The sequence below is a fragment of the Artibeus jamaicensis genome, unplaced genomic scaffold (genome assembly GCF_021234435.1).
Source record: "Artibeus jamaicensis isolate MK-2021 breed Jamaican fruit bat unplaced genomic scaffold, CSHL_Jam_final contig_851, whole genome shotgun sequence".
NCBI classification, from domain to species: Eukaryota; Metazoa; Chordata; class Mammalia; order Chiroptera; family Phyllostomidae; genus Artibeus; species Artibeus jamaicensis.
This window is the reverse complement of record NW_026521986.1, coordinates 1,209,721-1,234,793: the sequence shown is the minus strand read 5'-3', so window position 1 is coordinate 1,234,793 and position 25,073 is coordinate 1,209,721. Positions and strand designations below refer to the sequence as shown.

At 35.6% G+C, this 25,073-nt stretch overlaps 1 protein-coding gene across 1 annotated transcript; it reads right to left on the bottom strand.

Annotated features, from left to right (window-relative positions):
- Positions 1-1,493: 1,493 nt before the first annotated feature.
- ACTR10 (actin related protein 10) lies at positions 1,494-24,004 on the bottom strand. Its single transcript, XM_037139761.2, has 13 exons — positions 23,648-24,004; positions 21,535-21,607; positions 18,944-19,026; positions 18,004-18,112; positions 16,048-16,155; positions 13,190-13,257; positions 12,787-12,866; positions 9,010-9,045; positions 6,148-6,227; positions 5,994-6,067; positions 4,262-4,343; positions 2,985-3,186; positions 1,494-1,908 (listed from the first exon to the last, which is right to left on the bottom strand). The coding sequence occupies exons 1-13, from the start codon at positions 23,722-23,724 to the stop codon at positions 1,727-1,729; spliced, it is 1,254 nt and encodes a 417-aa protein (XP_036995656.2). The 5' UTR covers positions 23,725-24,004; the 3' UTR covers positions 1,494-1,726.
- Between the last annotated feature and the right edge of the window lie 1,069 nt (positions 24,005-25,073).

Genomic DNA, 25,073 nt, shown 5'->3' with positions numbered 1-25,073 from the left:
TATAAAGGGGCTTTGTTCATATGGTGCTGACATTCCTGAAAGGAAGAGAAAACCTGTGTAGAAACAATTATAAGGTGAAACTGTGGGTGCCTCAGGTACAGATAATGTGCTTATAGGAAAAACCTCTACTTTGGGGGAAAGGGTGCTATGGAAGAATGCTAAGCACAGAAGACAGGAATCTCACTTTTAGAAATGAGTATATTAAGAAAACAGATGGCAATTTTGAACTTTTATAGTTTTATTCACCATTTTAACATGGTTTTCAAGTTCTTCATGATCTAATCCTAAATTATAATTAGTCATGCCTAATCTCAATGCCAAATGCTGTAAGAGTTCATGTAGAGAATTCAGTTCGCACAGCTTAGAACAACCCGTTACTGAAATTCTTCTCATCCTTTAGGAACAAGGTCAAACACTCCTCTATGAAGTTTTCCGTGATTCCTTGGTCAACAGTAACATGCAACTGATACCCTACCATATCCTGGTTTTATAATCAGTTGTGGATACATCCACACCTAACCTGTAAATCCCCCAGAAGTAAAAGTTCATGACTTACTGTTGTTACCATTTACAGTTATCTAAAACTATTCTAGGTGTGTGGCAAACAGTCAATAAATACTGAATGAGTCCTAGTCTTGGACTACTAAAGCAGAACATGGTCACTGTCCCACTACTAGAGGTAGAAATATTTTAAAAAGTAAAACACACACATGCACACAAATATAAAAATGAATACTTTCCTATTCTCAATACCAGGAACAGGTTCTTTCAAGTGTTAGTTTGCATTGGTCTCTTCACACAAAAAGCAATATGGCAAAACAAGGCAGGATCCAGAAAAGGATGAGCAAAATGATTAAGTAAAAATAAACCTGGGATATATAGTCCAGAAAGTATATTAATTCCTACTCTCTCTTTAGGAATGAAAATACATAGGTATACAGAGGGGTGGTTTACAGTTGTTTGTATGGAAAATAATACAATAATAAACAGCACAAGAACAAACTGTTTTGCATACTCACAACTGTCAACCTACTTTTGCCCGCCCCTGAATTTCCCATTTTAAAGGTGCCCAGAAAGAATGAGAGCAGCAGCAGGTAGTTCATTAAAAACAAATGAGGAAAAACAAAAATAAAAATGAAACAATGGCTAAATACATTATTTCAAAAAACTGGTGCCTTGAGATGAAAAACACACCAAAAAAAGATTAAAGATGTTATGATACATGTTTATAAAGTAGTGCATAAAAATACATAGAATATCTTTGCATAACAAAGAAATAATTTCTTCTTAGAAATAGAGAGTGGTTGATAAACTATAAAGTTAGAAAGTGAACATTTCCACACTTGTTTAACAAATGCTTACCTATGCTCCCAAACATAGTAACTGCTAAAAATAATGAAATTAATGGAATCTCCAACGCCCAGCTTATGTGAATAGTGAAGTAAATGTTATTACTCTTAAAAAATACTATGTAACAAATTTCCAAAGCCAAATTGTTTTGCTGTATTTTATTGATATAAATACAACACATTTCATAAGCACAAGCTACCATTTTACTACTACATAAAAAAAACCAAAAGTCAAAAGACTTAAATATCGAAAAGTAATTACAGAAATGTTTTCACTTCCACAAAGACATCTCTCATAGCGTCTCATATACTTTGTACAGTTTGCTTGTAATTGATATGATATTTGAAGTAATACAATGTTGAATTCATTCAAATTTTTATTTCTCAGTGGAAAATGCTCTTTTCATTAGAGGTGGCTGAGCTTTCCCAACATCAAACATCATTTCCAAAGGTGGGTTATTGAGAGAACACCAGTCAGGAATACGACCTGTCTGGTTATAATACTCCTTTGAGATGGAACGGCTCCCCAGTATATCTTGCAGTGCTCCAAAAATAGCTCCTGTGTAGTAACATATTTTTATAAGTAAGATGAAAACTTTCACCAGAAAATTTTATGTACTCATACATCCACTTCATTATATGACAAGACAGAACAGGTAAAATTCAAGAATGAGTTTTGAATTAATTAATTGATTTTGAATTAATTTGAAGAGTTTCAAAATTAATTCCAGTTGGAAGAAACTCTTCAAATTAATTCCAGTTTAGCTGTTCTTTATCCTATATTTTAAATAACAGGGTAAGCCATAACCACTGTGTAATGGACTGTAACAGATTATAATGAAAATGATAAGTATTACTGTATCTAAAAGCAAGTGAGGCACAGCGGGGTGGAAAGTATTTTCAACTCTGTAAATACAATAAATAGCCTTAGTTTTCTTTGCCACTACTCTAAGATTATATGTCAGTGAATAAAATGGCACTGTAAACCCCCAAAAACATCACTGTAATACCCTAAGAATCTATGCTGAAGACCTTAAAAAGATCCCCACATGGCAGTCCTTAAAAAATAATTTAGTAACTAAAACCATTTGTCCTACATCAAAATTACACTTTGACAAAATTCTACTTTACTAGAGATACAACGACCCCTTTAAAATGTCAATACTTTTTTTTTCTCTCAGAAAGATCCTGATACCTCTGAGCTGAAACTGCATCATTAAACATGTATCAGAATGCATACAAATATGCGTATCCGTGATTGTTTTTCTCTCTAAAGCAGTCTCTTTATTTGGCTATAAACGATTTCCTCCTTTCAATGAAACTATCATTTTCTAAGTAACAGAACTCAGTCTCAAAATAAGATGATAAAATAACCAATTTTCATATGGCTGACAAATTAGCTTTGTAAGGATTTAAAACACGTTTGGAGAAATGGTAGCATCACTGGAATAAATGAACAGCTATCACTATTATGAGAGATGACCTTAATTGGACAAAGAAGTTTATTTTAAAACATCCAAGTGTAAATGCTGAGAGAAATAGGTATATAATTCTGAAAATTAACAATTTAAGATTAAATACTATTCAGAAACCAATTCGTATATGATCACTGTATTTTAAAAACTAAATTCTTACCTCCCAACCAGGCCACACAATTAGCCTTTGCAGGTGGAGTATGAATACGGAATGTCTTGGTGCCAAGTGTTTTTTTATATTTTGGTTTTTCCACCAAATACCTGATTTCTGCAAGCAATCTGTGGAGAAATCCTGGTAACATAGACGTGCCGCCTATGACTACCACGTTCTCTGCTAACTGCTTCCTGGTGTCTATTGGGCACTGTTAGCAAAGAGGGAAGAAAAGAGTTTATCCTGAACAGTATAAATAATGCTTGACCAGACTTTAGAAAACATACAGCTGAAGTGTTACAAAGTAAATAGGTGATCATTTGTATTACAGACTACGGCCACAGCAAGGTTTCTTTAACAAGGGAGTTTCTGTGTAGTAAATATGACCACCACCATAATAGTGCCATATACTCACAGATAACTTTAAAAATGTTTAAATTTAATAATATAGAATTTTTAATTCTACAGGGTATATGGTGGTAACAAGAGAGCATTCTCATTTTCAGGATGGAATGACTGAGTTAAGTAAAGAACATGAGAGGAAATAACTTTTTTCAATAAGGAAAGTGTAAAAACTTAATTCTTCTAAGGTATTACCTTCACAGTATTATATCTAGAGCAGGGGCGTCAAACTCATTTTCACCAGGGGCCACATCAGCCTGCAGCTGCCTTCGGCCGAATGTAACTTTAGGACTGTGTAAATGTAACTACTCCTTAACTAGGGGCAAGGAGCTCTGCACTGCTGTGGACAGAAACAAGGTGCCGGCCGGACACAGCCCTGTTTGACGCCTGTGATCTAGAGCCAGTTGCTGAGTGGGAAGATAATATTCTTAGAAATACCCCCCTTATCAGTGCTCTCGAAGAAATAGAAATGTCACAGTCCTCCATTAATGCTATATTTTTCATAAAAGTTTCTGAGTGGAGCCATGGAAACAAACAGCATCTTCCAAAGTACTGTATTTCCCATGAAGTTCCATGACTGCACCGTCATTAAACAAAGGCGACACATCACCATATACCCACAGGAATCTGAAATTCAGTGTTGCACAAACCAGCACGTGAAGAAACTATAAGCCGCATTAGGTACGAAATAAACACCTGCTATTGCTGCTATGGAAAAATGCATTCCTGGTTTTGAAATGTGGTAGTTACTGTATCTTAGTGAGAAAGTAAAACTGAACACTATAAAGTTTAACATAAAAGCTAAAACATGTAACCAACAGCTAAAATAAAACATTTTAAAGTGCTGTAGTCATAAATTTAAATATTTTACAAAATAAAAATACCTGCATAAGGGAATCCAATATTAAAGTGGCAACTGATTTCTCTTCGTTATCTTGTTCAAAAAGAATTTCCACAACTGAATCTCTAATGAGGTCAAAAACAGAGTGCTTTGTTGGCATCACATAATATGCAGAATATACCATTAGTTCTACTGACCTATTTTTAAGTACCAGTACTATGTTACTGTAAAATAATTGTTAAAACACAACAAGTTTGCATTTGTAAACAAGAATGATAGCACCTGCCTTGCAAGTGTTGAGGTGAGGATTCAATGAGTTAATAAAACATGCCTGGCACATGTATTAGCTACAATTATGTATAGATTTACATATATTTTGTCCAGATATACTTCCTTCAACTCAGAAACAGAAAAAAAAAAAAAACAAGAACTCTATAAAAGTTAGTAAGAATTATCAAACAGACCAGCAGTGATAGAAGAGTTAAAAACATTCTCTGCCCCCAAAGCATTTCTTTGTTTTTAAAAATAATACATGGCAAATACTGCTAGTTGCCTAATAAAATACCCACTTTCTATTTTTTTCTTCTTGTTCCCAAATTAAAAGAACTCTAACTTGGAATAGTACCAGGAAGACCTTTGTGGCAATGGAATAGTTACACATCTTGACTGTGGTGGTGGTAAGTACAGAAATCTACCTATGGTAGAATCTCACAGAACTATTTGCACACATTACACTTATGCCAATTTATTGATTTGATACTATACTCCAGTGATGTAAAATATACCTACTGAGAAAAACTCGGTGAATACATGGGGTCTCTCTACATTATCTTTGTAACTTCCTGTGAATCTGTAATTGTTTGAAAATTTAAAAAAGACAGAACTCCATTTCTCAGGTGAACACAATGCCCTGCCCTATTAGAAAAACTCCATCAGCCTTTCTTGCAGCTAGATGTCCCTAAGTACCAGACAATAAAATGGGAGGAAGAGATGGTATGTGGAACTTCTAGAAAGTCTCCTTAAAAAGAAGGGCAAGTGCCTTTTTCTTTCCCTTCCTAAGACTGCTTGCTTTAAATATAGATGTAGCTATAATTCAGCAACCATAATGGACGCCAAGGAAAAGGGCTACACCCAAAAAACAATAAAAGATGCTGGGTCCCTGATGGGAGTTGTCCTATCACCCCCGGACTCTCTCCATCTGGACTTCCCTTAAATGAGAGACTACCTTCTACCTTGCTGAAGCCTCTCTTTCTACCTCTGTGTAACTGGTGGCCAAATGAAATCCTAACCAAGGCAATACAAAATTAATTGTACATGTGCATATAAAACACCACTTAAAAATTAAATTGGAATCATACTGTGCACACTATTTTAAATCTTTTTCAAAACATACAACTCTCTCCAGAGACCCAGCCTCCAGCCCCGCCTGGCTGGCACGGCTCTCCCACTGCAGCTCAGCAGCCGCACCGAGACCCCGAAGCCTAATCCAGTTACCATCCAGCCCTTTACAGAAAAAGTTTGCAAAGCCCTGTTTTAAAGTGTCGTACTTTATACTCCTACCTCAAAGAATGGTTAGTTTCAGTAATCAAATTCTGGGTTACTTTGATAATAAGAATTTTTTTATAGTTTTACAAAATTGAAAGTTTAAGAAATTTATGAATGATGAGGCTTAATGAAAAACACATAACTAATAATAACAACACTAAATGTTATATGCAAATATTTTTAAAGGCCAAAACTTTATTTTAGTTAATGTATAGAAATTAAGGTCAAACCTGATTGATCCAAGGACATGTAGAATCTTCTCTCCATCTAATGGGTAGTCAACATTTGGGGGTGGTGAGGGACGCTGAAATATAAATGATCTAATTATATAAATAAATATAAGTAAACCTCTGAAAAAAGAAGGTACATTTATTTTGAACTTACCTCAGTATTCCCATCCATATTAAACTTTGCTGCTTGGATTTTTAGTCCACGTTTGAGATCACTTACAAAGCAAGTGCGCACTTGAAAGAAAAGGAGACTTTGTTAGGGTCTGTGATTTAGTTAATCTACGTCCCCCTTTAAAAAATTCTATTCAAGTAGACATAGTAGTCACCCATTGCTTCAAATTTCACAAACTACCCCTATCTTCAGTTAGCTTATGACTATACATCCACAAATTAAAAAACTTTTTCATTCATCACGGAGTCATAAGACATGTTGTGTTCATCTTCCATAAAACCACATTAAAAAAAATACCAGCTTTGAGGACACTATTCTGTTTTGATATTCTTTTACATAAGGAGTACCATAATAAAAATAAGTTTTAGCATTATGAAAATGTGTAATAGAATGTTTCTTTGACCAAGATTGATCTATCTCTCTGTATCTAATCTTATATATCCATCTATCCGATTCTTTGTTTTTTAAAATCTTGGTTGGTCAGAACACAAAGCCAAATTTTACTCCTAGTTACCGAGACACTGCTTAGTTTTCAGTTTGGGGCATGATTACTTTCTCCTTGGCACACCCCAACGCTATCACTTTCCTCCTCTTTATGTCACCATTTTTGTTCTTATACTTTAAAATTTCTTCTTTTAAAGATTATTTCTACTGCAATGTACCTTTTATAAAAAGCTGTTTCAAGTTATTTTCAGAAATAAGTAAAGAATAGTCCTGGCCAAGTAACTCCATTGGTTAGAGCACCATCCCTGTACATCAAGTGGGGGGTTCAATCTCCAGTCAGGGTACATATAAGGGTCAACAAGTGAGTGCTTAAATAAGAGGAATGACAAGCAATGTCTGTCTGTCTGTCTCCCCCCTTTTTCTCTCTCTAAAAATCAGTAATAGGTGAGAAATAAAACTGTTAAAAGTACAGGAAAAATTGATGTTGAGTGCAAAAAGAATCTACTGACTGGGTTACTTACAAAACATGCTAGTTAAGTCTATATGGACATATATAAAATCATTTTCATTCACTAATTCAAAATTTATTTAAGAATCTGCAATATGCAAATATGCTATGTAGTACGCAAGATGCTCAAGTTACTTATATACTTTTATTCAAGTCCTCAGAACTCTCTAAGTAAGGTAAATGCCTAGCCTGCAAGATCATATATACTTGGCAGGGAAAGGGGCCCTTCTCTAAAGAAACAAAATTTACTGAATTTAAAAGTCAAGAATAGATGCATTATACTTAAGAACTTTAAAATAATTGAAAATTGCCCTGGTTGGTGTAGCTCAGTGGATTGAGTGCCAGCTGGCAAACCAAAAAGTCACAGGTTCAATTCCCAATCAGGGCACATGCCTGGGTTGTGGCCCAGGTTCCCCAGTTAGGGGCACGCAAGGCAACCAATCGATGTATCTTTTAACACTGATGTTTCTCTCCCCTTTTCCCTCCCTTCCCCACTCTTTAAAAAGTAAATAAATACAATCTTTAAAAAAATAAAATCCCTGAAAATTTAAGTTATTATACTACATAAGTAACAAATGCGAGTGTCAATGCTGCATGTTTGTTTTAACAGAAATGGGTTCCAACTGTACATATTATGCAGCAACAGCTTTTTCCAATAATATGGACAGTCTTCCAAATCAATACATCTAGATCCTTTTTAATAACCACACAGTACTCCTTATTATGAAGTTACCAAATTTCATTCAACATTCCCCTCTTGGATGGGATACCCATCCCAATTTTAATATGCCAGATTGCTCTCCTAAAAGGTTCGTCTTCAATTCTTATTAATAGTAATATATAATCATTTTCCCACAATCCCATAAATATTGGGTGTCTACTTTTCAAGTTTTTACCAATATGATGTTTCTCAGACAAATGAGAAAGTTAAACATCTTATAAATATACATACACATGTTGGAGCACATAAAGGAAGAAATACTCCAAATCATTAACAATTGCTACATCGTGGGGGACAGGACTGGAAAAAGGAAAGGGAAACTATTAACTTTACTTGAGGTGTTTCTGGTAGTATCTGAGATACTGTAATAAGCACATACAGATAACTGAAATTTTAGCATAACTGAAGAGATTTGAGGTAATTGTACCACAAAAGCAAGCAGTCTGATAAACAAGACCCATTCTGCAGCCCCAGCTCTAACTCTACCCATTGTGTGGCACTAAACAATTCCAAGGCAAACTTTTCCAGATGGTCTCCAGATTCCATTTAACTCTAAAACCCATTACTGTCTAATTCTCTATACAATGTTCTAGAATATCAATTTTACATGACACTCTCAGCACTAAAGAACACTGAATTATATTTTAATTCCTCTCCTTTGGGTGAATCAAAATACCAGAAAACTGAATTTAAACATTACCATAAAAATACACTTTAGCAAAGGAGAGGTAATATATCTTATTGAAATGAATCCAATATACTTTGGCCCCAACTGTAGAATTTCTGAAGTCAGTAAAATACCTAACCTTATAAAATGTATTTTAAAACTTCTAGTAAAAAAACCCTACATGACGTAAAAACAGTAGCTTCTTTTTCTAAACAATTTAACTGTTATTTCATACTGTGCATAGTACTAATTCCCTAGTAACCCTGTATCCTAAATCTACAATTGAGAAGTTCCTCCAATAACACATTATAAATAATGCCCAAAACTTAATCTAAGTAAGAAATTTTATTTTACATTCCATAACCTGTACATAAAATATTTTTGGTATTACATAATAAATTTAATATATGAGTATTCCGTATCTGTGTAAATATTTTAAAACACATGCCATCCAAACTAATACTTAAGACTCAAAGGGGCTCAAATAAAAATAACTTAGTTTACCTTTAATGTCCTCTAAGACACCTTCTGGAATTGAACCTAAAAAAAGAAATTTTATTTAAAACTACAGAACTTTAATAATAAGCAAAAAATAGTCTCTTATATTGCATTCACATTTCCAGTTCAGCAAAAATTTAAAAAACGTAAGTACCATAATTTTTTAAAAAGCCAAATGATAAAATTAAACTGCTTTTAGGGAAGAAACTTCATCATTCAAAACCAAGCCAACCACAGAGGTTAAAGTCAGATGTATGCTAAGTACTACTGGATGTCACTACTTATAAATTTGATGAAAACAAGATACCTTAAAAATGTAGTCAAATAACTGACATTAGATACAATTACCTTTTCTACCATAAAAAGAAAAGAAAATCTTTTTTACCATAAAAATATTTGTTGGTTATCTTGTGGTACTTAGAAGAAGAAATATAAGGCTTAAACATGAGTTATTTTTCTTTTAAAAAAGTGATGTTTCAAGTTCGATTATTTTTCCTGTGATAGTTAGTGACTCAGTAACATGCTAACCTAATACATGTATTTTAAAAAGGTTCACATGCAGACTTTTACCTTTCATCCTTCAAGGTAAAGGTGACATTTTAAAAAATTAGTCAGAAAAAAATTTCTTGGACTTACCTAATCCAAGAAATCTATACAACATAGGAAGCCTTTGGAAGACGGGTGTTTGGAAATGCGATTTTGTTGCCAAAACTCTTGTTTTCCAAATCAGATTCATAAACAAAATTTTCTAACCTAAATACTAAATCTTCTAAACTCAGAATTTTTAACCCACTGTTAAACATGTAAAAATATTCCAACTGATTTATAAAAACAAATTATTTACATCAAAGAAAACAAAAATGTGTAGTTGAAAAAAGGAATCATGATTTAGTAAGGGTAATCGTGTACTTCTTTCATCTGGTCCTACATATCTTGTCAGCTTTATTTTTAAGTTGTGACAGCCACTGAAAACAAGTATTAAATCCAATTAAACTTGAAAACCACACCCTTGCCCTGGCTGGGTAGCTCAGTCGGTCAGAGCTTTGTGCCATTGCGCCAGGGTTGCAGGTTCGATCTCTAGTAAGGGGATAAACCAATGACTACATCAGTAAGTGGAACAACAAATCGATGTTGTTCTCTCTCTCTCTCTCTCAAAAAAAGTCAATGAATAAAAAATAAATACTATATAATTTAGAATTAAAAAAACCATACTTTCATAATGTTAAACCATGAACTTAAAAAGTAAACAATATTTAATCACATGGCAAACTTTTTTAAAGTAATAATTATCACTTTAAAATTGTTTTACCTTTATTATCTCACCCTTTCCAAATTCTTACTTTTGTGCTTTACTATACTATAATAATAGTGCACATATCATTAATAAACACACATACATACACACTGAAGGTACATGTACAAAATCTTTTAACTAATGGGGTTAGTGTATCAGTTAGGGGTCAGTTTTAAGACTCTTGTTCTTAAGTGTTAAAATTTATCTCACAAGAAGGTAAGTATTCCCCAAAAGATTTAAACCTGGCTATAAATAGATGGAAGAAGTGTAACTTCTTTGTATTATAAAGATTATAAGAATTTACAATTTAAGAAAAGCCCTAAAAATGGTAACATTCCACACACTATGCTCTCTCTAGGAATATTCAAATAAATTCCAACATGTAAAAAAAGACATTTGGTAATATAAAAAAGTTTTCCTTAGGCAACATGTAAGAAAGGCTTAAAAATAAAGTGCTTATTTCAGCTGGGTGTAGGTGCTGCTTTGGAAAGGGGCTCCTTTATCTTCCCAAGTTATCATAGCTATTTAAACTTTGCAAATGAAGAGTATAAACAAGAGGCACTGACTGGCTCTGAAAAATCATATTTCATTTCCAGTTAACTTAGGAGAATAAGAAGTGTAATATTCTATATATAATTTATTTTTAAACCGTACACTTTCAAATCAGTGTAGGTAGGTTAGCTTTTTATAAGTTATAAGGTACTTTATATATTCATTCTCTTTTGAACTAGATTCTAAATACTAAACAAAAGAGGCTCATTCAAAGTTTAGGTAAGGAAACCCAAATATGTGTAAGACTTGCATTTAACTTTTTCTAAGGATTTCACAAGAGAAATCTTAAATGTATTTGAGTTTCTGATACTCCTAAATGGGTCCTTTATAAACAGGGATACATTTGTTTGTGTGTTTTTAATTTCTTAACTATGGGGCTGTAAGGCTTACTATCACAAACACAGATTTGAGGGAGTATGAGAAGGAAGGATTAGTGTCCAAGACAGTTTCTTAAAGAGTGGGTGTCTGAAACCTACAGCTCAGAATTTTAAGAACATGTTACAATGCTTTAAAAAAGACCTCTACTAAGAATATCTTGCGATGTTGTACTAAACTCATTATCTTTGGGTACATTTTATAAATTAAATGTCATCACAACGTACTAGAAGGGTAGAAAAGTTTATCTAGGACAGAAAAATTATACTCTGATCTATACAACGAGGAATGCTATCATCTTAACTGCCAAAAGAATGGAAAAGAAATATATGCAAAGATAAATGTCCTAAAAACCTGCCTCTCTCCTTCCAACATATTTATTCAGTACCCAGGCACTATATTAGGTGCTACAGATTTAAAAATAAATAAGACAGGAATCCTCAAAGTCTACTAGGGAAAACAGTGAGCTAACAGGCAAAATAACATGTCATATGCGCTAATCAATACTGCTGAGGACTTAACAGATAGGGCTTAACAATTTTTCTGCTTAGGGCAAACAAGGAAGGCTTCAAAATTAAGATGACATTCTGGTTGAGTCATGCAAAAGATCAAAAACCCAACTATGCAAAGAAAAACATCCCAGGTAAAGAAACAGAAAAAATGAAGGCACAGGATTGTAGAAGGACTATGGTGCCTGGATGACCACATGAAATTTATGGTAGCAAAAATAAGGTGCAAATGGTTAAATTAAGGCTAAGAGGGAGAATCAATTTAGACTGTGAAGAAGCATGTGTATCAAACAGATCATCTGGATTTTAGCCTGTGGGAGCCACAAAAGTTCTCAGGCAGCAGAGCAATGTCATCACAGTTGTTCTGTGAAAGTTCTTCCCAGCAACAGTGTAAAATAGACTGAATCAGTCCAGAGAAGAGGCTCCCTTACTCATCCAAGCAAAGAATAATGAGAGCCTAGTTTACAACATCCATGTTTTCAGATGTTCAGAGGTGTGGATGATTGAAAAAAGTTGTCAAAAAGAGAGAGAGAGAGAGAGAGGAAATTTGAGAGATTTCTAAGAGAAAACCAAAAGGACCTGACTAACTCCCAATTTTCCAAAATGGGAGATAAGATGTTATCTTTATCCAAGAATGATTCACTAAAATGAATTTAGAGGAAGAGTTAAAGTGTTCACTTAAGTCTTAAGTTTGAGGTGCCAAGAGACATGCCTAGTTCATATCCAATAATTTGTTGGAAATATGAAATCCAGTTTAAAAGAAGGGTCAGGCCCAGGGATACATTTGAGAATCAACAGCATTCCTGAAAACCAAGGGAGACGATAATATCAAGAGTGAGTGGTAATCAACAATGTCCAAAGTTCTAGAAAAGATGACTAAAGTTAAACTACTAGATTCAGTAACGAAAGGCTCAAGAATAACCTTATAATTGGAGCAATGTCATCAGAGCAATATGCAGAAAGGGAATAACTGTGAAATGAGATTAAAAAATGAGTTGGAAAATGAAAAGGGAATAATGTAAACCACCCTTAAATAGTTTTAAATGACTTTACCCATCACAGAGGGGAGGCTCTGTTCTTTAGCAGCACTTGTGTCAACAGTACATTGTTCCAATAATTGTGTTTCCAACTCCCTGAAAGTATTAAAAAAAAAAGTTACTGGAATTAAAATACTGCAACTGATACCTTTTCTTATTTAACACATTTACTACATAATTATGATGTTTTAAATCAAGTGATAACCTTTTCTTATTTAATGTTTATTACATAATACATTATGATGTTTTAAGTAAAAGCGGTTTTATACTTTAAAGATGAATACACTGAAGTCAATGGAGAATGAAATGAATAACATTAAATGTCCATACTGTATGTCCCCCATTGAACACTGTCAAAAAATTAGCATCTGTTTTTATGGCACAGGTAAAGCAAATATGTTAAATTCCAAGAAACTTACCTGTGCAGAGCTTTTCCTCCTAGGGGGAGTGCTCCCCAACAATTAAGTACTGGGATTCCTTCATATATCTATAGGGTAGTCAAGGATATTACTATTTTAAGAGATAAAATGTGGCTTCCTTTATAGTTTCCTCACCTTCTGCAGTATTGTTTTAAATTAGATTTTTAATTATTTTTTAAAAATTACAGAAAAATCAGTCTTTTTTAATATTCTTCTCCACAGAAAAAAGTTAAACATACAACACACAGGATTCATTAGTTTATGCTGGGGTATCCAATAAAGTAGCCACTGGCCAAATATAACTATTCAGTGCTTGAAATGTGGCTAGTCTAAATTCAGATGTGCAGTAAGAATAAACTCCATTAAAAAAATCACCAAATTTAGACTTACTACAAAAAAAAAGCCCCTGTAAGATACCTCTTTATCAGTTTTTATGTTGATTCTCTTTCATTAACACAGGTAGGACCTGAACAGACATGTCTCCAAGGAGGACATACAGAGGACCCAGAGACATATGAAAAGATGCTCAGCCTCACTAGCCATCAGAGAGATGCAAATTAAAACCACAATGAGGTACCACTTCACACCAGTCAGAACGGCCTTCATAAAACAATCAACAACCAACAAACAAATGCTGGAAAGGACGTGAAGAAAAGGGAACCCTAGTGCACACTCTTGGTGGGAATGCAGACTGCTGCAGCCACTGTGTAAAACCGGATGGAATTTCCTCAAAAAACTAAAAATGGAACTGCCCTTTGTTCCAACAATTCCACTGCTGGGATTATACCCTAAGAACCTGAAACACCAATTCAGAAGAACCTACACACCCTCAGTTCATAGCAGTGTTACTGACAATAGCCAAGTGCCGCAAACAACCTAAGTGCCCATCAGTAAATGAGCAGATCAAAAAAAAAGTCGTGGTGCATTTACACAATGGAATACTACACAGCAGAAAGAAACAAGGATCTCCTACCCTTCATGACAGCATGGATGGGACTAGAGGGTATTCTGCGAAGCGAAGGTATTATGCCTGGCCTACCAGGCAGTAAAAGACAAATACCATATGATCTCATCTATAAGGGGAACCTAATCAACAAAACAAACAAACAAACAGAACCAGAGACACAGAATAAAGAACACATAGGAACCAGAGCGGTGGGGGAGGGGTGTAACAGGGGAAGGAAGGGGAACACGTACAAAGGACCCATGGGCAAGGACAATGGGGAGGGGATTGTCTTTGGGAGAGGGGTTGGATGGGGCAGGGGTGAGTAGTAACAGGGGTGGGGTGGGCGAAATGAATGGAGACAACTGTAACTGAACAACAATAAAAAAAAGACAAAAATTCAACCACAGCAACCAAGGTACATTCTTAGGAAGACAGGTTTGGAGTACAATTTATATTAAAAATTGTCTTTGTGTCATTCTTTTTAAAAAGGTAGCTTAGATATTTTTAATTTGTGTATGTCTTACATTGTATTTCTATTAGACAGCAAAGAGGATAGTGCACAATACTGTACCGTGGGTTTGCTACCTTACTCTGTATGATGTTTCTGCTGATGTCTTATAAGCATAATATTTATAAAAAGGAAAGAAAAGCATATTGGTGAAAGTATTGGCTTTGACAACAATCATGAGTATATATCTTGGCTTTATGCTTATATAACCTTAAGTTAACTACATATCCAAACTTTCAATCTTCTCATTTATAAAATGAAAGTAATACTTAAGTTACAGCATTGTTATGACACAAACAAAACACTTTATATTTAAAAAGCTATTGCCTACTTTAGTTCCTTAGAAGTTAACGATTCTTGATTTCCTTCCTGTATTTCTTCTAATAAATAAATGAAGATCTCAAAATTGCAAGTCCTGCATTTGTGTATTTGAACCTCCTTTTCAATGTAGCTATGTCCATTGTGATATTTCTGAGCAACATATATTCTGCTTAAATGCTTCTAATGCTAAGGAATTTACCAGTTTATAGTTAGTAATCCTATTGTGTCATAACAACCCTGTAACTTATTTTTATTTTATAAATGAGAAGAGTCAATGTTTGGATATGTAGTTAACTTAAGCTTATATGAGCATAAATCCTAGCTTGAATTACTAGAGATGCTGTGGCTGATACAAAACCTATAGCACTGATTGAGCGAGTTAGTATGTACCGGCTCCTTTGTGAATACTTGACATACACCACCTCGCTCAAGTCACACAGCACCCTCTCTGCTGGAATTACTGTAATTCCCATTTTATGGATAAGAAAACTGAGGCCCAAAGAGATTAAGCTACCTGAGCAGCATCATACAACTAGTAGGAAGCATAGCTGAGATTTACACTTCTGTGTATATTTTATGCCCAAACCCAAACTCACAGACCCTATACCATACTGCCACCTTGATGGCCTCTGGAGAGAAGGGAGAAAAAACACTTATTCGACATTCCACAGTGAGCCCTTCAGCTATGTGAGGACACCATTAACTTTCAATTGTTCCTGATTTAACTTTCTCATTTCAAGTTTCTCCAATTACTCTCTGTATGACCTTTTCTTAGAACTTGACTATCCTAGTCAACTTCTTTGACAAGTCCAATTAGCTGATGTTCCTCTTAACAACTGAGCATAATATTCATGAGGTCTGATCCCTGGAGTATATATATACTGGGACCAAGTCATAATAGAATTTCTACAAAAAGTAAATTTAAGCCTCACAATCCTGAGACTTTTTTCCACATTGTAATTCATATCTGTACATAGCAACCCAAAATAGTTCGGTGCAATAAAACCCATTTGTAATAAGCCCAATTATTTTAAACTACAGTAAAAACTGCAAAATTATCTGGCTAACAACAAAAAAAGATACAGGTAACACCAGGCTTTCCCTGTATCCGCAGTCCAGGACCATGGCAGAGTTTATCCCAAGTGTCAGAAGTGCCATTAGATGGCTTGGAGCAAGCAAGACAGATGGAACCTAGAAAATCAAAAAACAGAATGAGTCAGCAGTTGAAGAGGTTTGCCTTACACTTCAAATATATTTGAAAAAACTCCCAGGAATGTTATATTAATTTATATTATGATACCTATTCAATTTTATGGCACTAAATTAAGAACTAGTTTGTTCATTTATTTGAATTTATAGGTAATCAATTTATTATAGTAAATAAAAACACTCTAAACTCTCTAAGTTGTTTTGTTCCAAAATAAAGCATTAAAAAAAATACTGTTCTCGCTCTGAGGAAAAATTGAAGGAGATAAAAGGAGAGGTCTAGAAACAAAAAATCAAAAGAAAATGCTACATTTAAAAAATAAAAAGATGCCTTTGCCATCAAAGCCAAAATACACAAAAAGAATTCTTGATTGTCTTTTTTTCACTTAGTGTAATATAGCCTATATTTTAAAAACATTGTAATATAGCAGTTAGAATTAAATTAAAGAACTACAAAAATCCTTAGTTCTCTGTAACATTTTTCAGTGAGAATTTACCAGATCTGGTGACATTCCAAATATCAGATAAATGTTCAATCAAAATATGAAAGTCCATTAAGACCAAATGGCAAACAAAAAAATGGCTGTATTTCCCTCATCTAAGTAGATATGGCAGGTGCTCTAGTCACAGACAAGGATATATAAACACAACTAAGAATCTAAGTACAAACACACAGAATCATGTATTTTATTCAAGCAAGAGCTTAAGTGACTTCTCATCTTGTCTGTGTTCTCCATACTGCCAACCAAATTCCTAAATCTGGACCATCAGTAAGTACACGAAGCAGGTAATCTGCTTCTGTCTTAATAAATTACAAGTTAGAAATATTAATTGCCCTTATCTCCTAAAGACATCAGTTTTGAGATATTTTGAGTTCAGAAGAATATATAAAAAATACATTTATATGTGCTTAATTTCTAATATGCTGTACACATTTTATACAATCTTCTAGTTTCCTTGCTGGAAAACCCTCAATTCCTAAGGCAGAGATTAAAAAAAATTTAAATAATAAAGATTAGCCGTAAGATCTTTTCTTAGAATATGAAAATCATTTTAAATCACAATTTTGGTCTTTAAAATAATCTTAACTCCTATAAAAGTCACAAGAAAAAGCCTTGGCTGGTGTGGCTCAGTGGATTGAGCACGGGCCTGCAAACCAAAGCATTGCGGTTTGATTCCCAGTCAGGGCACATGCCTGGGTTGCAAGCAGGTTCCCTGCAGGCCAGTTCCCAGCAGGGGATGAGCGAAAGGCAACCATACATTGATGTTTCTCTCCCTCTCTCCTTCCCTTCCCCTCTAAAGATAAATAAAATCTTTTAAAAAATAAAAGTTACAAGAAAAATTACTAATATCAAGACATAAGAGTCATTCCTGGCACTGCCTACCTAGTCTAAAAGAAACAATACTTAAATATTCCATTTAATAGGAATTTAAAGCCTAAAATAAAGGAATTGAAGAATTTAGGGCACTCGGCATAACTGAACAATAGAAACTACTAGAAAGACCTGGAAGAAATACCTCAAATCTCTACAGTACATAATAAACCTTTTAGTTCTGAAAGAAAAAAAAAGTCCCCAAACCAAAAAACCTATATTAAAATAAATAACAGAAACATCAGTAAGAAGAAATCTTCATTTCTCTAAGCGGTGGATGAAATGCTAACCATGCATGAAATAACCATATAAAGAATGGTCAACTTCAGGAGGCTTCAGTTTACTCTGTCATCTGGCTCCTCAAATGCACTGTGTAGTGTGCACAGTGAAGAAGGTAAACGAGGATCTTCAGTTTAAGCTCAGAGCGCCCACCAAAAATGACGACACGTAAAACAGGTACCTCGAAAGACTTGAAAAGCACGCGAGTGAGTGTCTCTCTGAAGTGGGAAGGACACAGTACCGACTCGATAACCACGACTCGGCGATCTCTGGGATTCACCAACAGATGCCTGAAAAGTGACAGTTTTGTTTTTAAAAGTAAATAAAAGTTTTTATTTATTTTGGTACATATTCCAATTTGTTAAGAGTAGAGAAAGTATACTACACTAGCTCTTAACTTGCTCCATGACAAAAAGACATCTTCATTTCACTCCCCAGGAGAGATGACAACATTCCCGACCTCTCACTACATTTCATGCACTGTGCCAGGAGTTTCATTCACATCTATCAACTTATCCCCAAAACAAAAACAGCCTACTATGAATAACTTGAGCCATTAACAAGACAGTTTTTTTAATTTAGGTTACAAAACTAAGAAAAAGTATATGCACAAAATTCCAAGTACAAGGTAAGTTTGTAATTTGGAAAATATAAATACCTTACCCTTCTCTTACCTAGAAATGACCACTGATAGCATTTTGTATATTTTCACATTGTATATGTACATGCATATATTTTAACAGAAACATTCATTCCATAGTTGTTCTGCAACTTGCTTTTTCCAATTATCATCAATACATCTAAGACACCCTTTTGTATTGGTACATATAAAGAACCCTTTTTTAATGTTGTGTGTTTCATTATAAGGGTGTGCAATAATTTAATTATCCAACTCCCTTTATTAATGGGCACTTAATTTGTTTCCAATATTTCCTTATGCTTGACCATTTTCTAGTATTCAAATATATTTGGAAAAGATTGAAAATAAACAATTAAAAATGGTAATAGAAGTCAACCTTTTTTTTCCCCATCAAATGTCACACAACTAAATTTCACTACGACTGGCATAGGAAAACCTAATCATAAAAGCTGGGGGAAAAACAAACAGCATTGCATCCTACCTGAAATACAGTATGTGGATAAACTCCTTTAGGTAGGAATATAATTCTTCTGTATTGATATTATATTGAACAACTTTGACAGGCTATAAAAAATTAAAATGACATTGATTTATATTAATAATCTCAAATTGAAACATGCTTATTTATGATTCTGATAATAAATCAAAAGCAATCTGTATTGAGAATAAATGCAAACATTAAATGCAAACTTACATTAGGAATCCTTAAGAACTGGCATGTTCAAAATGATGGGCCTTTTTTGCTTGTGGGCTATGAATGTGTGTGTCCATATGTAATTAAAGAGCTATGTTCATTTGCATTTGTCCATCATATTTATCATTTTGGCAGGAACAATAAAAATGAGCATCAATTAAAAAACATCAAAGGCTACTGACTTGGTCCAGTCCCTGTCAGTCATCCCCAAAACACCGATGCTTTCTTTCCCCCTGGTAACATCAGCCCCACTTCATCTCATATAAAATGTCTTCTTTCCTGTTGGCTACAAGCTCCACGGGGCAAGGATTGTTTCTGGCTTACTTATGATATATTCCCCCTTAACTGATACAGTATAAAGCACAAACCATTGGCTAATAAATATGTGTGATAAAAAGGAAAACACACATTTTCAGCACTAAAGCAGTATGTGCAAACACTACCAAACCACAAGTGCTCAATCAACACAAACACCTCACAAGGTTTCACTCAGAGTCGTTAGAAAGCTCTAAGCACTCTGCTCCATCATTGTCAGACCTTTCTTCATGTACTCTTTTAGAGGAAAGACCATCAGCTCAGCTAGTTTCCTGATTTTATGAGGACTAAAAAAGTTTCTGAACCATATATAGCTGAACATAGAGTAATCTTCACAAATATATGTCTTTTCAAAAAGAATAGCTGAAAGCACTAAGAAATGTGCCAAGGAGAATGTAAAAGTCCAGTCAGGATTGTATCTAGTAATCTATCTGATAACAAAGTAACATCGATTATTATATAACAACATGAAAAATGAATAGCAGGAACTTCCATCACATTTGATACCATACCACAAATATGTGCTATATTTTTGGTTTGTCTAAAAATCTGCAGAAAATTTTGAAATTAATACAAAAGATTTTGTACAAGCATAATTAAAAAGATTTGATTCCATGTATTTCATGTTGATCTTAATGATGCATCCCTAACATCAAATATAAAATGATGTACTAGTCTCTTCTGCTATACATGCTTTTATAAAACCAAAATGCTCATATTCAATTGTTAAATAAGGGAATACTGTCTGTATTAATGTGATTTTTATATTAGCTCATATTAGGCAAGAGGAACAAAAAATATGGCAACAGTTATTATCTTCATCAAGAAAAATCAAGTCATCAACCAGTGGCCACACAGGTACATATCCTTTCACATTTATTTTTAAAAGTCTGCATGATCCTCTGAACCAAGCCCCGTCCCAGAAGGGCCCTCTCCTGATTGTTGGCTGCACTTACTTTTGGTCCCTTCTGGTCAAGAGCCCCACTGGCCGGCCCAGAGCTCACTTCCATCTGCACTCTGTCAGCACCCACTGACCAACAGTTTCAATCTATTATTTTTGTATGGTTACTACCCCAAGAAGTGCTCCAGCCACATTCAGTTGCAAGCCAAAGCTGTTCTGAGAGACCAATTGTTTTTGTTAGTGCTTTTATTACAAAGTTACATGGGTTTTATATGGTCTAGCCCAGCCCTAATTTTTCCATTAAGCCTGTTTGTTTGTGATTCTTAAAAAGGAATTTTATTTATTTTCAGAGAGGGGAAGGGAGGGAGAGAGGAGAAACAAGACACATAAGATTGGTTGCTTCTCACATGCCTCCTATTGGGGACCTGGCCAGCAACCCAGGCATGTGCCCAGAGAGAGTACTGAACCAGCAACTTTTTAGTTCGAAGGCCAGCACTCAATCCACTGAGCCACATCAGCCAGGGCTATTTGTAATTTTAACAGGTGAATTTTATGGCACTGAAAATTATTCTTTCTATTGCTCTACAATTCCTCACAAAACAGCTTTGGCAGGAAACTATCTTTTTAAAAATTGTTTTTCACACTTCTTTGGATCTTGGAATTAAAAGATAAAGGACTGAAGACCTGACATATTTTGAACAGGGTAAGAATAAAGTTATTCTATAATTATATTACATTATACGGCTCAAAAAATTATTTTGCAAGGTTAAAAACTCTCTTGGTATCATATAATTCCATCTATATAAAATGTACAGAAAAGGCCAATCTTTTGAGAAAGAAAGAGTATGAGTGGCACGCTGGCAGTGGGAATGAGGATAAACTGCAAACAGGCATTAGAGATCATATTGGGGTGACAAGAAGTTCTAGAACTGGATTGTGGTGTTGGTTATGGAACTTAATATATTTACTAAAAATCACTGAATTGTACACTTAAATTAGTGAACTTTATGGTATGCAAAATTAAACTAAATATTTAAAATTTTTTACTTGGAATACAGTCATAAAGTATCTAATATAGTTAGCACTATTCTAATCAATCTTACATGCAGCCACATTTTAAAATACAGTACAGTATGTACTGCTAATTTGTTTTTAAAAATACCTTAGGCATGCCAGCTTTTTTAATCACACTAGGAATTATGCATCTTGGACTGGTTTCTCCAGCAAATCCACATCTGCAAATATAAAATTGAAACACTTAATTTGAAGTCTTTTATTTGTCACAGAAACAAGTTTTTCTGTATTTGTTTAAAAGCAGTAGACATAAACACATCTGGAAACATCTCTGATGCATTCAGAGACAAAATGACCTAAAAAATGTTATTTCCATCTATTTATAACTACATTAAAGGTTAAAAAAAGTTTCCAATTAGCAACCTGGACATATACATCAGTTTTTTTTTTAAATTTACTGATTTTAGAGAGACGGGGAGGGATAGAGAGAGAAGGAGAAGTGTTGATTTTGTTGTCCCACTTACTAATGTGTTCATTGGCTGCTTCTCGTATGTGCCCTGATGGGACGGCCAACCTGCAACCTTGGCATATAGGGATGACGCTCTAACCAACTGAGCTACCCCGTCAGTGCTCTGTCGGTTTGTAGGGCAGCATTTATTTTTGTTTTTAATTTTACATAACACATCTGTACTATAAATTCATTCATAGTACTTTTAAGTCCATCATTCTAATAGTATTCTCTTCTATACCGACAGGTTTCCTTTTGGTCTATTTTGAAAACTATGAATATCTGACATAGCTATAATCGTACTATTCACCCACCATAAGCCATATAAGCTTCTACCTATATTTAATCATTTTCACTATCATTTTTTAAAGTGCATAATATTCCATTTAAAAAAAACTATTTTTTTTGAGTATTAGGTATTTCCACTTGTTTCATGTTAGTAAACTAGAACTTTAAAATGTTGCTTAAAAATCACCACCATGTAAGTTTAGTCTTTTAAATGGCCCCCTGAGCCATTAAGTTTCAGTACTGCTCTGTTTACTTCCGAATAGCTCTTTACATCTTCTCCTAATCTCCATCTCCACCAATACTCCTTACATTTCCAGGATGCAACTCACTGGGCGGCTTCAGTTCCTTTCTTTTACTTCTTAAATTCATCTTAACACCCTCCTGTTGTCTTTGTCAACAGTCACCTTCCTGCATAGCAGCTCTCTGTTTCTCAGTTCCTCAACAAACAGCCAAAGTAATTATCTTTCAGAGTCAGCCTCAAGGTGTTTATTACGCTAGAAATAAACCTTTAAAAATATAAATAAGGGGAGATTTTACATTGAACCCTAAGAGAGAGAATGGACTGTTTAATCCAAGGCCAGTTCTGATACACCCGAGGTCCAAATCTTAGGTAGGCTTTTTTGAACGCTTATTCAACAAAGTTATTAAATACCTACTATATGTTAGGCGTTATTTAGATTTTATATAAGGATTTTCAAATGTTTCCATTTCAGATATACACAAAATCCAATTCTGGCTGTCACTCTTCTTTCCTTTGAGACCAAGACTCTCAACCTGGAGTCCAAGGACCACTGTGATACTCGCCAATCCCTTAAACTACGTGCAAATACATTAAGGTTTGTGTACATGTGGCTTTCATTTGGTCGTCAAAGAATCTGTGCCATCCAAAAGGTTGAGAACCACTACTCCAGTGTTTACAAGTTGCCTTTTAAAACATTAATTTTCCTAATCTAGATTTTTTTAGGGGGGAGCACAATCTCGAGAGTGTCATCTACAGGGTATATCATGTCTTTGATGTGTTCGGTCTCCCCGATTTGATTTCCTATCCTTGAACATATTTTGGATTTTCAGCACCAGCAGAAGCTCCATTAAGTGTTTAATGATGCTAGCTTCCTAAGCTAACAAGCCCAGGGTAAGGTCTAGGTCTGAGCAGCCACCTTCGCGTGGGTGACTCCAAAGGGTCTGTTTGGTTTCGGGCAATAATCGGGAGCGTCGGCGAAGGTAATTCTCGCGAAGCCTCTTGGGCCTAAATTACCTCCCCACAGGATCCTAGGTATTCCCATCGCCCACGGTGGAAATAATGAGAACCACCCTTTGCGGAGAAGCCGGGCGGCGGGGGAGTGGGGCAGTGGCAAGGAGACATCACAACTTGCCCGGTGAGCCAGAGATGAAGAACCGGGCGGGACCTGGGTTTCAGCCACTCGCCCTTCCCCCCGACACCGCAGCCTGCGCCACGGCCACTCACTTGGTAAAGGCCTCTCCCAGATCTATCACGACCGCCGTTTTCTCCCCGCCGCTCCCGAGGCCCTCGTACAGCGGCATGGTGGTAAATAAGATCCTAAGTAGGAAGACACCGAACTAGATCCCTACAAACTTCAGGACTCAGGGGGCGCGGTCTGCGGGGCAGCTGGCAAGCAAGCGGCGGCTCAGGCGGGGGCCTCACGGGGCGGCAGCGGCTCAGGCTCCGGGCTGTCCCAAGCTGTGCCTCATTCCGCGTCGGACCCAGAGCCTCTCAGGCGACCCCGTCTGTGGGACTAGAGAGGAAGAAGTGCGCATTCCCCCGCAGGTCTGGGTGCGGGGGACGCGGGACAGGAGGCGAACAGAGGCGATCAGGCGCGCTGGCCGCCCCGAGTGGGGCGGAGGCACCCGGGTCCTTCCCTCTGGACACGCCCTCCAGTGGCGCTGGGGTTGGAGGTTCCGTTTGCCTGTATTTACTGTGTCGCGTTTCCACTCGTTAGACGAAAAGCTGAAGCGTAGCTGAAGGAGAGAGGGCAAAAGCTCAAAAACTTTAATTCATGCTGTCTTGGGACAAGTTTTGCTGTGTCCATTGTTTTACGTATAGCTTAATCTTCTCAAAACATACGGAGAATGGGTGTTCTCACCTGTGCGAACCGAAATTCAGGGATTAAGTTGTTGCAAAGCTAAGATTGGACTCCCGAACCTTTTGATTTCAAAGCCTACTGATGCTTTAGAGAATAACACGTAGGGATAACTTGTTACTTGATAGTCATTCCGCTGGAAGTTTTCATTTTAGTCCAAAAGAAAGTCAAAATAGCATCCACGAGTCTTGATCTACGGAGAAACAGGGTTAATTTAACGGAAGGAATATTGAAGCAAGGGTTCCTGTTTACTCGAAAACCAAGGAACTGTGTAACTCAAAACAAGTTAACTCTTCCTATTCCAGTGTGCGCACCCCATAGGAATTCTATAATGTAGGTTGTTTACAACTTTATCATTTCACAGCTCTTTTTCCTGCCTCCTGAAATTGCCGTGGAAACAAGTTATTGGGACGGGTTGCTCGCCTTGTCTCTAAGACTATAGGAAAAGGAATGACCTTTTTTTTTTTTTTCCCAATGTGTCTTTCTTACGTGCTGTAGATACCTGAACCTCCTCCCTACAAGGGTAGGATCTTAACACAGTAAGCTTGTGTTAAGGTTGTACAATGCCCACGTGTGATCAACATAATGTTAGTAAAATTCGCTCATCAATGATCTTACTGAAACAAGTTTCCGGGGGTAATAGGATGAAGTTGGAGTTATGGGGAAGGAAACTTCAGAAAGAATTGAGAAAGGATGAAGCATTTTTGCTTAATTCAGTCAATGTTTGAACAGGATCCTTAACTCGGGTTCAAATTCTGTTTCTGCCACCTGTCAAGTCTCTAGTACTTCCGA

Bases quoted from the DNA above. Each gene is read 5' to 3' on its own strand.
- ACTR10 (XM_037139761.2), bottom strand. From the start codon at position 23,724: ATGCCGCTGTACGAGGGCCTCGGGAGCGGCGGGGAGAAAACGGCGGTC. The intron at 21,608-23,647 runs GTGAGTGGCCGT...TTATATTTGCAG, and splicing joins CTGGGAGAGGCCTTTACCAA to ATGTGGATTTGCTGGAGAAA. The intron at 19,027-21,534 runs GTATTTTTAAAA...AATTTTTTATAG, and splicing joins AAAAAGCTGGCATGCCTAAG to CCTGTCAAAGTTGTTCAATA.